This window comes from Micropterus salmoides, unplaced genomic scaffold (genome assembly GCF_014851395.1).
Source record: "Micropterus salmoides isolate LMB-PRFRI ecotype aquatic unplaced genomic scaffold, ASM1485139v1 Ms_hic_scaffold_6, whole genome shotgun sequence".
NCBI lineage: Eukaryota > Metazoa > Chordata > Actinopteri > Centrarchiformes > Centrarchidae > Micropterus > Micropterus salmoides.
This window is the reverse complement of record NW_024044348.1, coordinates 22,336,299-22,351,433: the sequence shown is the minus strand read 5'-3', so window position 1 is coordinate 22,351,433 and position 15,135 is coordinate 22,336,299. Positions and strand designations below refer to the sequence as shown.

General features: G+C 38.5%; 3 protein-coding genes across 4 annotated transcripts in view; 1 reads left to right on the top strand and 2 right to left on the bottom strand.

Moving 5' to 3' along the window:
* The window catches only part of gse1 (Gse1 coiled-coil protein), a 171,279-nt gene extending 167,415 nt beyond the window's left edge, over nucleotides 1-3,864 (top strand). Inside the window, exon 17 of the mRNA XM_038700664.1 lies at nucleotides 1,162-3,864. Coding sequence (XP_038556592.1) covers nucleotides 1,162-1,302 — 141 coding nt within the window. The 3' untranslated portion in view covers nucleotides 1,303-3,864. The remainder of the gene's footprint in view (nucleotides 1-1,161) is intronic.
* A 599-nt stretch (nucleotides 3,865-4,463) lies between these two features.
* Nucleotides 4,464-8,833, bottom strand: gins2 (GINS complex subunit 2). Its single transcript, XM_038700665.1, has 6 exons — nucleotides 8,753-8,833; nucleotides 8,503-8,677; nucleotides 8,098-8,212; nucleotides 6,495-6,594; nucleotides 6,226-6,352; nucleotides 4,464-5,539 (listed from the first exon to the last, which is right to left on the bottom strand). Exons 2-6 carry the CDS (start codon nucleotides 8,590-8,592, stop codon nucleotides 5,411-5,413), a joined length of 561 nt encoding a protein of 186 aa, XP_038556593.1. The 5' UTR covers nucleotides 8,593-8,677; nucleotides 8,753-8,833; the 3' UTR covers nucleotides 4,464-5,410.
* Nucleotides 8,834-11,923: 3,090 nt separating this feature from the next.
* On the bottom strand, nucleotides 11,924-15,119 carry emc8 (ER membrane protein complex subunit 8). Of its 2 annotated transcripts, XM_038701368.1 has the most exons (6): nucleotides 14,946-15,119; nucleotides 14,630-14,830; nucleotides 14,084-14,160; nucleotides 13,893-13,962; nucleotides 13,267-13,361; nucleotides 11,924-13,153 (listed from the first exon to the last, which is right to left on the bottom strand). In XM_038701368.1, exons 1-6 carry the CDS (start codon nucleotides 14,967-14,969, stop codon nucleotides 12,994-12,996), a joined length of 627 nt encoding a protein of 208 aa, XP_038557296.1. In that variant the 5' UTR covers nucleotides 14,970-15,119; the 3' UTR covers nucleotides 11,924-12,993. The 2 variants fall into 2 exon arrangements, with proteins under 2 accessions (XP_038557296.1, XP_038557297.1); XM_038701369.1 differs by having other exon boundaries at nucleotides 11,929-13,153; nucleotides 14,630-15,092.
* Between the last annotated feature and the right edge of the window lie 16 nt (nucleotides 15,120-15,135).

The following is a 15,135-nucleotide window of genomic DNA, read 5'->3' as shown; positions in this document are numbered from 1 at the left end:
AGAACAAGAATATTGCTACTTAAGGACAAAAAAACTTGAAACAAGTGAAATTCTTTTACATAAAAGCTGCCTGGTAAGAAGGAATATCTTTTTAGACAAAAAAAAAAGTATATTTTGCCTTTAATTAAGATAATTAATCTTACTTAGATTTTAGTTTTTGCAGTGTATACTTTCTGTGAATATAATCCAATTAATCTTATTTCCATACTGTATAGACACCTTATTTTGAAACCGGATGTTGTCACATGTGTATCCTCGCGCTAAATTCATCAAGTCCGACCCAATTTATTAAATAATGTTGTATGGGGTTCTCGTATCGCGCAACATGAAGACTTCATAGCCTCTCTTCAGGTAGGACTCTCATACTGCAACACTTGTCTTTGTAAAGAAGGATATGGCAGGATAAAGTCGCTAACCTGCCTTTCAGCTCGCACTGGTCCTTTCAATGGATTTACCATAAAGGCTTGAATATGTGTGCAGCTAGCTTAATTGCCTTCTCATAAATGAGTTAAAGAAACACTCAAAGTGGGTCAGACCGTTGTTGCCTTTTCTAAGAAGTCAGCCACAGATGGAGTGGATGTGCTAGGAGACAATTCAGAAGAACAGTGTCTGCAAACGGCAATTTTTGCGTCTTTCTCAGACACCAAAAAGCCTTTTTTTTTTGCTATTTTCGCCTGTTTAATTTTGGTGGCCGAACATTTGGTGCATCCCTAAATGAAACAGGCAACTATACTTGTAAATCATTCATTTAAATACATATTTGCCATGCAGGTTTCAGAAGCAGCATGAGGGAGCTAGCAGAGTTTAAAAAATGCCAAATATTCAGTGCATAAATTGCAAGCCAAAACCTGCAAACACCTATAATGTGGCAAGAGAAGCAGTTTCAAAAATCACATCAACACAGTCAGTACTATGACTGCAAGATGCTCTGCCAAGAAATACGTGGCCACGTACAGGAGCAGGTGCCATATAAACTGCTAATTAAAGTCAATAATGGTTTCATGATAAAGGGAGGTTTCATCCCAGTCATAAGGTCTAAACCCACAAGTGTTGGGTACAGAGTATGAATCAGATGTCTACCTCTATGATCTTTAAAATATAGGCTTCCAAATGTTAACTGTATATTTTCTGTCTTCCCTCTATGCTACCCTGGTCACGTAGGAGCTGATGTCCCAGAGACAGAAGCTGGCAGTGGAAAGGGAGAAGCTACAAGCAGAGCTGGAGCACTTCAGGAAGTGTTTGACGCTGCCACAGACACACTGGCCGAGAGGCGGCCATTACAAAGGCTACCCTCCCAGGTGACCCCGACACGGCGACCTGATGGGCCCCCAGGCGCCGGCCACCTCCCCTTTCAGACTGACACCCAGAGTTTATTTTTCATGGCCTGATCCACATGGCTCCATGGAGGAGAATATGGCTGGCTAGATAAGATAGATGAATGAATGAATGGATGGATGGATGGATGGATGGATGGAGTGAATGGATACATGGGTGATACAGGACCATTCAGTGAAGGACAGGCAGTCTTTGGATTGTGGCCAGCCAGGGACTGTGCCACGAGCCACTAACGTGTGCCAATGTAGCCAACCCCGAGATGAGCGAGAGTTTGAGGCTGGAGTACCTGAAGATCAACACACACACACAAACACACATATACACACACATGCACCTGCTTTCCACACAGTCTTCAGTCCCTGCTGCTCTATTATTCAGTCCCTGCATCCCTCACCGCCACAGCTACACAGACAATCCTGCCAATGAGGGAGCAGCTACCCCAGGAGGGGGTATCGTCTAGAGACTTGAACGCTCCAAAGGCTTCTGGCCAGTTGGGACTGATTTTATCACAGTGGCCACATGAGCTTTTGAACTGGAAATGCACTTAAGAATAAAAGCTGAAGAACTACCTGGTTGGTACTGTGTTACAACAAAGAACTGTTCAAATTAGGGAAGAACTTAGAAAATGCACATTTTTGGAAAAGAATAAAGGAAATGTTTTATTTCGAAATAGAAAATTTGAGAATAAGAATTTTAAAAGGTGCTTCAGCCTTGTATTGTATATAATATGAAGACTTAAAAGAATTTTGTATGTTTTTATTACTTTAATCATTGTTCTTTTAAAAGAAAAAGCCTGCCATTTTTATATGTTTATGCTTTTTTGGGTTGGAAAAGAAAGCCTTGCTTTTAGTGTTTGTACTGCTGCTGGCCAGAACAGCTCGTTTAGAGACATTTAACAGTGTGAGAGAGAACACCTCATCTGGCATCTGAGCTCAGCAAAGCTTACTTCGAGGTCGTGAGACATGGCTCCTGCCCTCTCATCCCCCTCCCTTCACAGTAACATGTGTCTCTCTGTTTTAATGCCCATTTCAACAGCTCCTCTGCTCAGATTCACTGCTGCTAGCATTACTAGTTAGCTTGTGATGTTCTCATACAGAAACTTGTTGAGTTGAGACCCACAGTGACAGAATTCTATTTTTTTTTTTTTTTTTTTTACTTTGGTCACTTGACATACTTGATTTACTTTGGAAAGACATGAAGAGTCTCTTAAGCAGCCAGCTGAGGAAACTGGTTCTTGATGCTTTATCCTACCATTGGACCTTTCGCTTCACTTTGCATGACATTAAAATAGCATTGGACTCAAACAATATGACGGTTTGCATTATGTTATGCCTTACAAGATCAAGCCTTTATCAGCAGCCATGAAAGGACCTAGTGCCAAAATGAAAACGGTAGCATTTTGGATTCTTAATTTCAATTTGAGTTGCAATTAGTTAGCCAAACATTCAAACCACAATGGCCATCTTCCTCTGCTTAATACCTTTGACCCCAACTCATTTCCTTATTGCATTTACCCATTTTTAAGACCCTCACTATCCAAAGTTGCCAACATCTGATAAATAACAGACCGGAAATCACACAAAAAATAGATTCAAACTGGGCATTTCTTAGTACACATAAAAATCAGATAAGTTTGATTTACCTAGCCTCAAACCTCTTTACAACCTCTGCCTGACCTTCATCCTTGTTGTCAGCTCTGCCCTGAGATTCAGCCACGTTTTACACAGACTAAATGTCTCATGTTGCCTCAGCTCGGCCTAAAGACCATCGACGAGGTGTATAGATAATTGTGGGATGGTTGGTTTGAAAAGGGTGGGGAATTTCAGTATTTCAAAGTAAAAAATGTAAAACTTTGAAAATGTGCATGAAGTTAATTTGTAAAAATAAAATTTACATGCTTACCCTTACATACAGTATATTAATTACAAGTGCCTCAAGAATTTGGGAGCATGTGAATGAGTTGCAGTCCATATGATGGACATTCTACACAGAACATCAGTGATCAGGGACCTTACATTTTACTTTTAAGCGTCTACAGTTTGTCTCACACCTCTCAAAAATGTGCATGTCAAGAACTGACACAGAATTCCTTTATCTAAATGTATCACCGAGAATCAATTTAATCATCTGACATTTTTTTTAATGAGGCCCAAAGCCAGTTCAGAGGATCAGGTGGATACAGGGTGTAGTCTGTTATTTTTTACAGAGCAGAAGAGAGCTAGGAGTGCAGCCTATCAGTTAATGAGGGAGTAGGCATGCTGAGGTAAGCTGCCAATGAGCTGGGGAGGAAGGTGCAGTGTGGTGAGCCCCTTACCCAGCCTCCCTATCTCCAACCCACGCACACCCATGCAATAGCCCCATTACTCAGTGGAGGATGTCTAGATGCTGTGAAATCCTGTTTTTAAAATGTACTTGTTTGAATTCATTGTAATGTAATATATTCTTTGTTGAATGTAGTAATTAGGTATTTATGAATATATGGCTGTGATTTCAGACAAAAAAGAAAATAAAATATTCCAAAATGTTAAATATCCACCTTTGTCTGTTTGTGGGCAATTTCATGGGAGAGTAGAACACTAAAATTACATACATTCATGTATTTAAAAAATTCCACCCTACAAGACATGCATTTAAGAACTGGAGTTTGTGTTGGGACGCTGAGCTGCAGTTCCTCACTGCTGTAAAATATTTAAGATGGGTCAAGTATAGGCCAAATGTCTCCACAAGGACATAAATTAGATTTTTATACATACAGGACAAAATTTTGAAGTAGATGGTAGGTTTATTTGTCACTCTAGAACAGGTTGTGAAGTGAAATTTAATTTGTAACTAATGATATACAGTAAAACAAAAGTAATCATAAAAATGGTCATGGGAAATAAACTGTATTTAATGGAACAGTGCTGAGGATGAATTTGAGTTTAAATGTCTGACAGCTTGGGGAGAAAATTGCTCTGCAGTGTGGTGGTGCAGCAGCAGAAACCCCTATATCTCTTCCCAGAAGGCAACAGGGTGAACAGGCTGTGGCGGGTACTGTCCTTTAGTATTCTTTGGGCTCTGCACAGGCACCTCATCTCACCAATATCACTGATGATCAGTAGATGGGTACCAATGATCAGAGGGAGCCTATTGTTTCTGTATTTTTATTAATACAGCAGACTGCCCTTTATGATACACTTGGAATCTTATACTACTAGGTCGCCATTTCTGTCATCCTAAAATTGACCCAAACAGGTGTTGCTGGAAAAATAACTGTCAGTTATCTTCATTATTCACATTATTTTTGATTAATTTCTCTATAAAATGTAAAAAATAAAATAAAATAAAAAAAGTGAAAGATGAGAGCCTACATTGATTTATATAAATGTTTGCTCCGGTCAACAGATCAAAACCCAAAGAATTCCAGTTTAGTTTACACATAAAAATGAGAAGCTGAAACTGACAGCTCACCAATCACCAGTTTTGCTTCAGTCTATCAATGAATTATTTATAAAAATTGTTGTCTTAAGTTTCAGCTATATAACAAGCATTCTCATGTTTACTGTAGGGCTTCTACCAGAATTTTGCAGGCGAACCTCTGCAAAACACTACATATAGAACGCTGTAAAATATGCAGAGGAAGTATTACACAAATGGGCTACCAACATAATAATGATTATTTGACACAATTATTTAAAATCTAAAATTAAAGAGGGGAGGAAAAAAAAAAAAAAAAAGTATAGTTGTATATCCTAGACATACACACAAATACATTTATTTTGTAACTGATTGAGACAAACAATGGTTGCAATTTTAAACTACAGTGAAGTGAGCATCCTAAATTAAATATGCACGTTTCCAACAGCAGGAACATATAAAGCCTACATGCTTTTAATATGTACAGATCACCGCATGTCTCCCTAAAAAAAAAAAAAAAAAAGAGTAAAACTCCGTTTGCTTCAATCCACCATTCACATCAATCTTGCGGACTCAATTTCTGAGAAAACAGTCTTTTGAGTAATGAAGTCCAAGGCTTTAGCCCTACTCTTCCCAAATTATTGGTCCAAACCTGTTCAGCAGGCCCTAATGTTGTGGATCAATAGTCCATGAACTGGGTCTTACTCGAACCAGGCTGCATATTGGAACGTAGTTTGTACATGCAGTTGAGAGAGTCAAGAAGGAACGATCGTATGGTGTTGATCTCCATCAGAGTCAGGTTGTCGAGCTACAGGGGGTAGGGGGGAAGAGTGAGACATGAGGCTCAGTTTCAAACAAGTAAAAATAACATTCTTCCTCTAATGACAGCTGTGAACACTTGTGCTCATATCTGCTGGATCTTAATATAACAAGAAAGCAGTAGGGCCACAAGGTGAGAGGATAAAGAGATAATCCCAATTATTTTTTGCAAGACACTGTGACCAAGACAGTTAATCCTGTTGATTAGGAAACGATCAAGGTGCTCTAAGGTTCAAGTTTACCTGATGAATCTTCAGAGGTTTCACCTGAGTGGCCATTTAAAATGAGACTGTACATGTATGCAGCTAAGTTGACAATATCCTACCATTGCAACAAACCATTTATTTTATTGTTGATTCATCTGCTGATTATTTTTTGCAGATATTCAGTCAGTCGTTAGAAAATAGTAAAAGAAAATGCCCTTTTCACAGTCCCATGGTAACACCTTCATATTGATGTTTATTGGACCTACAGTCCAAGTCCAAAGCACATCTACTTTACCATCACAGTGGAGTAAGAAAACCAGCAAATATCTACATTTAAGAAGATCAATTACCTTTTGATTAATTACTCGCCTAATCAATTATTTGACTAATTGTTTCAGCTCTATAATGTCCTATTAGCGGTTTGTGGAAACTAAATGCTCAGTCTATGATTCGTCCTCATCAGTTTTACCTTGGCGTGAGCCTCCAGCTGGTTTATGAAGCGGTCAGCAGAGAGGCGGAGTTTGGCAATACGCGTGTCCCAGATGTCTTTGACCAGCGTGCGGATCTCATCGGCTTTAGGAATGTTGTCAGACGCACTACAGACACACAAACTGTCATTTAAAAAGGTAACATACGCAGACAAAAAGAGAGCATTTACACAAACTAATTACTCTAAACACCACAAGCACAATAACGCACAACTTCTGCAACGTGATTACTTTACTTTCTATGACTCACTAGTTCAGTAGCAGTTTGGTCAGCTCCATGTAGTAAGGACTGGGAACAGACGTAAAGGCTTCCTCTTTCCTCTCAAGCTCTCGCATCTCCTCCAGTTTCTCTGCACATTAATAACAGCAGGCAAGTCAAGAACACTAAATGAAGTTCCAGGTCCAGGTATTTTCAGCATCATGTGTAAAAGTTTTTCAGTTTTTGTGATCAACAAGGACGAGTGATTTACAATCACATTATTTTTCTTCGAGCAATGAACTGATTCTACAAACAAGTATATCCTGCACAGACAAGGCCTGATATCTTATTCCTCAGCACCTGTTGTCCAAACACTATTAAAAACACACCAATGAGCCCCACCTTTGTGACTTGCTTTATGATGATTTGAACAGTTTATTTGGAGTCAGTATCGCATACACTGTCCTGCTGCTGTAAATAGTTTGCAACAAATGCACTATTTACTTCTGTTTAAATAATATATGCAAAAAAGATAGCCTTTTTTTTAAAATGAAACTGTAAATTTGTACTTAATATTTTCAGTAGGAAGAAAGCGTAAGGAAGTCTGAACTAATGTGTTGTTTTTTGTCTTTTGTGATCTTTGTTGACAATAAGAAAAATATAGTATAAAGTATGGATGAAACGATTACCGGTTTAACGGTAAACCATGGTAAAATTCTCGACGGTTATTATTACCATACACATTTTAATTAGCATGATAACCGGCAAACACTGTCCAGCGTCTCCCAGAAGCAGGCGCGCATGCGCAGAATCAAACATGGGTTTGTTTGGGTCAATGACAACACGGCGGAAGATCACGCTGCGGAGATTTTTCAGTCACTCTGAAGTCCGGTCGTATTTTAGTTTTTGAGAGCGCTGAGGGGAAACTTCATTGAAGAAAATTACCTTATAGTGAACGCAGGGTGATTTAACTTTTAGCTTTTGTTTGTCTCTCTGATTTGCTAACAGCGTGTAAACTGAAGTTCTCAGTGTTGCTGCTCTTGTAAAAACGCTACACGTTGTTCTGCTGCTGTGTGCGTCGTGTGTAGGCAGAGTCTATATGTCCACTGCACATGATAACACATTACGCAGTTTAGTCAACCAACCAGCATATCTAGAAACGCTACAGACTCCTCTGTATTTACGTCAGTTGTTTGGCTCATTGCAGTTACTATCACTGTCTCCTGTCTCAAAAATTGTTTTCATGCAATTGTCCACGGGGGTCATTGTATTACCTATATAATATAAAATATAAAATCTTGATAATGCACACTTAGATTTTCATTTGTTTAAAAAAAAAGGTATTTGCTGTTATTTTATTTTTTATGCAAACAAAATGGCAACTGTGTTTGTAGTTTTCAACATAAAACTTGTTGAAATGGTTCCAGTTTGTGTATCAGTACATTTTAATCTTTTTCAGCACATTTTTACAATACCGTGATAATACTGATAACCGTGATTATTTTGGTCACTATAATCGTGATATGAAATTTTCATACCATTTCATCCCTAGTATAAAGCCAGCCATTTAACAACAGTCCTCTGACCTTAAAATTATTCACCTATCCTGGCCACTTGAAAATATGTCACAGACCGTGTGTACTGTATATCTTACCAACATCCATCCATGCAGGAGGAACAATTCTACATTTCTGTCTCTGTTTCAGGTTAAGGGCCAGCCACACAGGAACATCAACTGGCAGTCCAGGGTTGAAGGGGCCCAGGTCACCCTGAGGACAGAAAAACCCACACCGTGTTCACACTCAGAGCCACCCGACTCCTACCTTCAAAAGCATGTAACATGAGCGCTGATTACAGCTGGTGATTTGACTTATTGACCTTAACGTACATTAAGGCTAACGTTACTGGCCCATACAGTAACGTTACATGCGAAAACCTGAATGTATCACAATTCATCATCGCACTGTAACGTGAAGGTTTGGCATATGCTAACATTAACTATTGAGCTGATGTTTGACCGTGTTAAACAACGTCTTGACAAATAAAGTAACTCACTTACCCCGATCAGATAGATCTTGTCTAGACTGAAATTTGGTATTATAGTCACCATCTCTTTCTCGGCAAGGAACTCTACCTCCGAGGGATCCATAATTGTTCAGCTAGATTATTTTATTTCCAAACTTTACCCTCACATCTACTCCGCTGATTGTTCCCGCGCTGCCGGCTGCATGAACCTACAAGGAACACGTAGGATGAGACAAGCCGGTCATCGAATGAAGACGTCACACCGCTCAGCGAGCACTTTTTACCGTTTTGTTCACTTTAAAAACTTCGGCGTCTTTGTGTGTTATCCCCTACTTGGCATATCTGAAACATTAGAGAACTTGTAGTTTCAAGGCCGTTTACTGACCATGACGACACTGACCAATCCTTATTTTTTTCGTTTTGTCTGCCCCGGAAGGAAGTAGTGGGTCATGTGACAGCAACAGTTGTGGCAAAGCGCTACTAGATGGCAGTATTCACCGACTTATAAAGACGCCACGACGCGCTAAACATGAATGTAAAGAGTTCCATCTGGCATTTCTGCACCAGTCAGAGCTGTTTTAATATTGTTTGCAGTATTTGTTATTCATGCAAGTTTGCCTTTGATATGGTTTTACAAAGTCAGCTAGCAGAAGGCATTTATTAAACACTTGTGATCCTTAGATGTTACCACACACTTAAAACAAATTTACTCTATTACAAAGTCCTGCATTCACAATTTTACTTTACTAAAGGTACAAAAGTATTATAAGCAAACAGTATACTACACAAGTTTAATCTGTAAAATGCTTTTTATAAACTGACTATATGTTTTGAATGGGAAATCTTTCTATTCAGTGTAACTAGTTGTTGGTTGTATATAAGATATATAGTTGAGTAAAAAGTACAATATTTCCCTCCAAAATGTGCTGAAGTTTAAGTATAAAGTAGCATGGATGGACATGGATATTGATACATCATACTGTATCATCTGGTTTAAAATGTATATTTTATAATGTGATGTATTGAAATGTCATGACCCTGATGATCAATGAGGTTTAATTTTAAAGGAATTACACTGTATACAGTATGTGAGAATACAGATGAAGTTGTGGATTAAATGACACAATCTTATAGCTGTGCAAAATACAGGCACAATGCCTTTTAATATAAATCCCAAAGTTACTAATTTACTGCTGAAACAAGTAGCAGGTTGACTCATTAGTCCATTGACAGAAAATGAATCAGAAACTAATGAATTATATCCCACAATCATTTGGAAGTAAACAGTTCTAGTATCGCAAATGTAAGTGTTTACTGCTTTTTCTTGTCATGTAATGTCTTTGGGTTTTGGACTGTTGGTTGGATAAAACAAGACATTTGATAACACTACCTTGGGCTACAGGAAATATGTCGGGCATTTGTCACTATTTTGTGATGTTTTATGGAACAAAATATTCTGTAGATTAATCAATAATTAAAATATCATTATTTGGAGCCTTAGCACTTATACTTTTATTACCAGCACTTGACTTATCTGAGAGAACAGCAGCTAATTAGTACGGTTGTGTCCTCAATGAGACCAAAACAGTGGATCACATCACTTCAGTTCTTAAGTCTTTATACTGGCTTCCTGTCTGTCAAATCATTTATTTTAAAATATTACTGGTTGGTTTATGAAGCACTGAATGGGTTAGGGCCACAATATATTTCTGATCTTCTGCTACGTTATGAACTATCCAGACTCAGGTGGTCTGGAACGGGTCTGCTTTCTGTCCCCAGAGTAAAACTAAATATGCACCATGTAGAACAAACTCCCATAAAACGGCTACGCTTAGAGTTTTAAAATTAAGGATAAAGACTTGTCTCTTTGCCTTTTATCAAATCAAATTTAAGGCTTTTGGTTATCTTACACTGCACTGTAACTTTTACTATCCTGTTTTAGTGTTTTTATTTTCTACTGAACTCTTTAATTTCTCAAAATGTCTTTATATTGGCCTATGCTCCTTTTATGCACTTTGAATGACCTTGTTGTTGAAATGTGCTATACAAATAAACCTGCTTTTGGCTTATGGCCTAATAACTACATTTCTGTGAAAGGTTAGTAGCACAAAGTATAAGCAGTGGCTGAAACTGAGAACAACACTTTGTGCCAGTTCTTTATGCGTAGTCATGAGTGGACAATCGAACAGCTTGCGGTATGAGCCAAAAAAGCATGTTTGCAGGGCATGCAGAAAGCCTACTGCATGCCACTACTCATGATAAGATCATCAGAGTGATTTTTTTTAATTTGGGAAATAAATATAATAAATAAAATAATGAAGCAGAACTGAAAGACGGGAAAGTTTTCAGGGCAAAGTGAAAGATTAGAGCGGGTGCTACATATGATCAATTTAAGACACAGAAGGCAAGCAAAGAGAAAACATTAAGGGTAAGTGAGCAAAGGTCAGCAAAGCTTCCAAGTTATTTTAACAACATGAATTGTGAATCATCACTTCCTTATATGGACATGTCAGGAAATCTACAACAGTTTTAGACCAGGAAATATGATTTATTGGTAAACTTTATTATTTAGGGATGGTTCAGGTATATGCTATTGCTGTGACTTGGCTGCAATAATGATGCAATTTCCCACTGGGATTAATAAAAGGACTAACTATTGCCACTCATAGTCATACTTTTTTATTCATTTCACTGAGGCTTTTATCCAAAGCGACTTACAATTGCTATATATGTCAGAGGTCACACGCCTCTGGAGCATCTAGGGGTCTTGTGTCTCGTGTTTTGTGTTTTGTCTAGTGTCTTCCTCAGGGACACATTGGTGGATGTGTCTTATCCACTGCCCCATCACCACCCATATATTCTGTATTTATACTTCGCTGTGTTAGTTACATACATGTTTAATTTCATCCATCATCAACCGCTTATCCTGCGTACAGGGTCGCGGGGGGCTGGAGCCAATCCCAGCTGACATCGGCTGGACAGGTCGCACCGCAGGGCCACACATAGACAAACAACCACTCATGCTCACACCTCAGGACAATTTAGGCTCACCAGACAACCTAGCCTGCATGTCTTTGGACGGTGGGACGAAACCGGAGCACCCGGAGAGAACCCAAGCAGACACGGGGAGAACATGCAAACTCCACACAGAAAGGCTGGGGCAAGTGGGTTTGAAACCACGACCTTCTTGCTTTGAGGCGACAGTGCTAACCACTGCACCACCCCCTGACACACGTGTTCCTGATATAGCAGCAAAGCCATTAATACAACCCTTGAATGGCACTTGTTAAAGTATGTAAAACTAAACCAAAGAAATGCAGCAGCCCTGAAGCTGCCGCATTTTTTTGTGATAGTTTTCACATTTTTAATAAACCTTTTCTAAACTGTCATGGCAACAGTATAAGACATCTAGCAAAATAATTTACTAAATGATGAGTCGGACGAAGACTTTGATCATTTCAAAAGTCGGTTTCATTGTACATTCAGTTCATAAAATTTCTGTAAAAAATGTGATGATGTCCACACAATTATTTAAGTGATTAGCTTACAATAATTAGAAATAATTAATTCTAATCTCAAATACAAAAGGTGGTTCTGCATCCTCACATTATTATTATTTAAGTATAATAAATACTATTACCTAATTCTTAAAATACATATCCAACATTAAACTAAATTAACACATTCCTGCGATCTGATTCAGTGCATTGTATTTCTGAATAAATCTTCCATTGCAACAATCAAAAGCCACCATGCCGACATGTGTATCATCCAGAATGACCTTCTGAAGTGCACCAGTGACAATGACAGGAGACATGCATCGCCGAAATGTAAGCATCAATTATTTAAAAGTCAAAGCTCTTGAGTCAATCATCCCATTGTCATTACTGGTGAATCTACAAACAGACTTGAGTTGGCATGTGACAGTCCAATGAGACCAAACCTTTGAGATTCCCGTCTCTCTTGTTCAATGCCATCTATGTGTTCCAAAGAACTTCTGTTCTACGTGTGAATTTTGTTTCAGGGCTTAAAACAAAACTAGAAATTTAATAAAAGAACATTTTTATATCATATCTCAGTAGTACAATCATCATCTAACATTGTTCATTATTTAGAAATTGCTCTCGTATATGGCTACTGGCTGTAAAATTTAAGACAAAAAAAATAGATCAAATACTCGAGAATAGAATTTAACTTTAAGCACACATCTATGAATAAACACAAACCATTGCAAAAAAAACAAACAAAAAAAACAATTAAGTTGCATTCAAAAACAAAATCACCTCAGTACCACCTTGTAAAGGCAGACACATGCCAACAGTGCACATATGGCGCTTACCCTTAAGAGATTTTGGCCTGACTAGTCAGTGCCCCCCAAACTCCCGTCAGTACGGGAGCCCTTTGAAGGAACAAAGACTACAAGTTCAGCATTTTTGTACTCCTGTGCTACACGACAATTAGATCAAGCATGCTGAAATGGCAGCATTATTTGCATGTGTGTCCAGGGTACTCCTGACTGAGGGTCTTAGCACAGATCCAGGATGGACTTGTTGATCACAGGGTTGGTCCAGTCGTTCCTGAGATCATCCAAGTGGTTGTCAAAGTCAATCAAGTTCTCGTAGGACCTTCCCTCTAACAGAGCAGATGTAATCTTCTGTGCTTCGCTCCAGTCCTCAAAACAGTCACTGGAAGATGGACAAAAACAGTTTGGTAAGTGACACCTAAATAGTGTAAGTTAGTAAGAAACACAGGGAGCTTGTATGACACAGCTGTGGTTGAGGTGCACAGAGACACTTACAAAGTTACTTCTCTGTTTTTCCACTTGTTTTCATGATGATCATAGATGAGCACAATGGGCTCAAAACAGCTAATGGTTAATCTACTGTTGTCCACCTGAGTAAACAAACAAACAAAAAAAAACAAACAGAAAATGACAATTACTGTCAGCTATGACTCTGTGAGCTGTTATGTATAGCTTTACAGGATCAGACCAGGGTTTTGCATGTTTTAGCGGAATTCACTACTAATTCTTCTAACCATTTTAAAGCATAGTATAGCATTTTATATTTGTTATGTTTCTACCACATTCCAGGCAGTATTAACTTTGTCTGTACAATATTAATATATAATTTTTGCAGCCTACCTAATGCAAGAACATACCAAACAAATGTTTGAATGTATGCACACAATGTTAAATTTTAAATTCAACAATGGTCTACAGCTAAATATATAAATCTCAGAAAGTGGAGCTAATCGATTTTGAAATTATATTGAACTAAAACCAGTGGCTGCCTTGAAAGTAGGATGAACATGATTGAAAAAAGTCAGCAGTTAAGTATTTATATAATTTGGGGTAAATGGACGGAAACATGTAAAACCACTGGTATAGTCCATTAACACCAGCCTGAATGATTTTACTATTACCATAACAATTGCTGCTTCGCAGAAGTTCTCAGAAATCCTGGCAGCCACTTTTTCTGCAACTTGGTTGGGTCTGCAAGAGAGAGGCCCAAAAATGTAGTGTATCAGAGTCCCGAGTAGTCAGGGGCATGGCTTAGAACTGGTTGTTGTACTGAAACAACCTGGGTGTTAGTGTGCATTTTGTTGTCTCTTACCTTGAATCCTTTGTGCGTTCATTGGCTTGATAATATCCAGCAATCACATAATTATTTTCTTTACACCAAGTATCAATCTGAGATGGGAACAGGAGTCGTGGAGCCAACATGAAAGTGCAGAAGGACAGCAGATTTCAGGTTAAATTTATTTTCAACATATGTCATCTTAAATTGCTTTGAAATAAACCCTATGTTAATAAAGGTTATAATGTTTACGTTTTATTGAAATTGCTTTGGAGGGCTGTTAATTCAACCTAATCATGTTGTATACTTTTGAAAGATGTTGTTTGTGGTGCTGTTGAAGTGTATTTCGTCATTCTGAGAAGTTATTCTAATATTTAGTCAACCCTCATTGATATTTATAGGGGTAACACAATATTAAAAACACTTGTTTGTGTAAAGCAGTACAGTTAAACAGCAGCACCATCTACAGCCTACCAAATGACCACGAAGTTAAAGCAAAACTCCTGTAATTTATAAGAGTTTAAGCTAAGTGTGCCCAACAAACTAGCAAATGAATGAATATTTTACTTAACGGCTACTTACCAATGTTAAAGCTACTTCTAGCATTGGTGCCAGAGCTAGAGTACCGTGAAACAGCGGCACACAGTCCACACACAACACTGGTTCACTGTGGCTGTCTTTCTTTTTCTCCTTCGTTTTTTCTGCCACCAGCAATCCATTCACGGCGCAGTGAGGATACTTGGCAGCATGTAAAACCATTTTACAGTAAGCTTGACTTGTCAGCTGAATAGGCATGTTTGTGAGACAGAATCGTTTGACAGACAGATGAGAAGGGACTGCTGTTACCGTTAGCTAACGTTACATACAAGTTAATGCACGGAGAAAAGTAGATATCTACCTCAGCAGCCACCACTGCCAGCATATGTGGTTAACGCTATGCCTAACGCGTACATGTAAGCGTAGCAAGCAGCAAAAACACATCAGTCTTTTTAGTGCTATATGAATTACTCAGTGTCACGACATCTAGCCACAAGAGCTAATCTTCCACCTTCCACTCGTTTCTGCAGCACCGGTGGTGCCGTAAATCA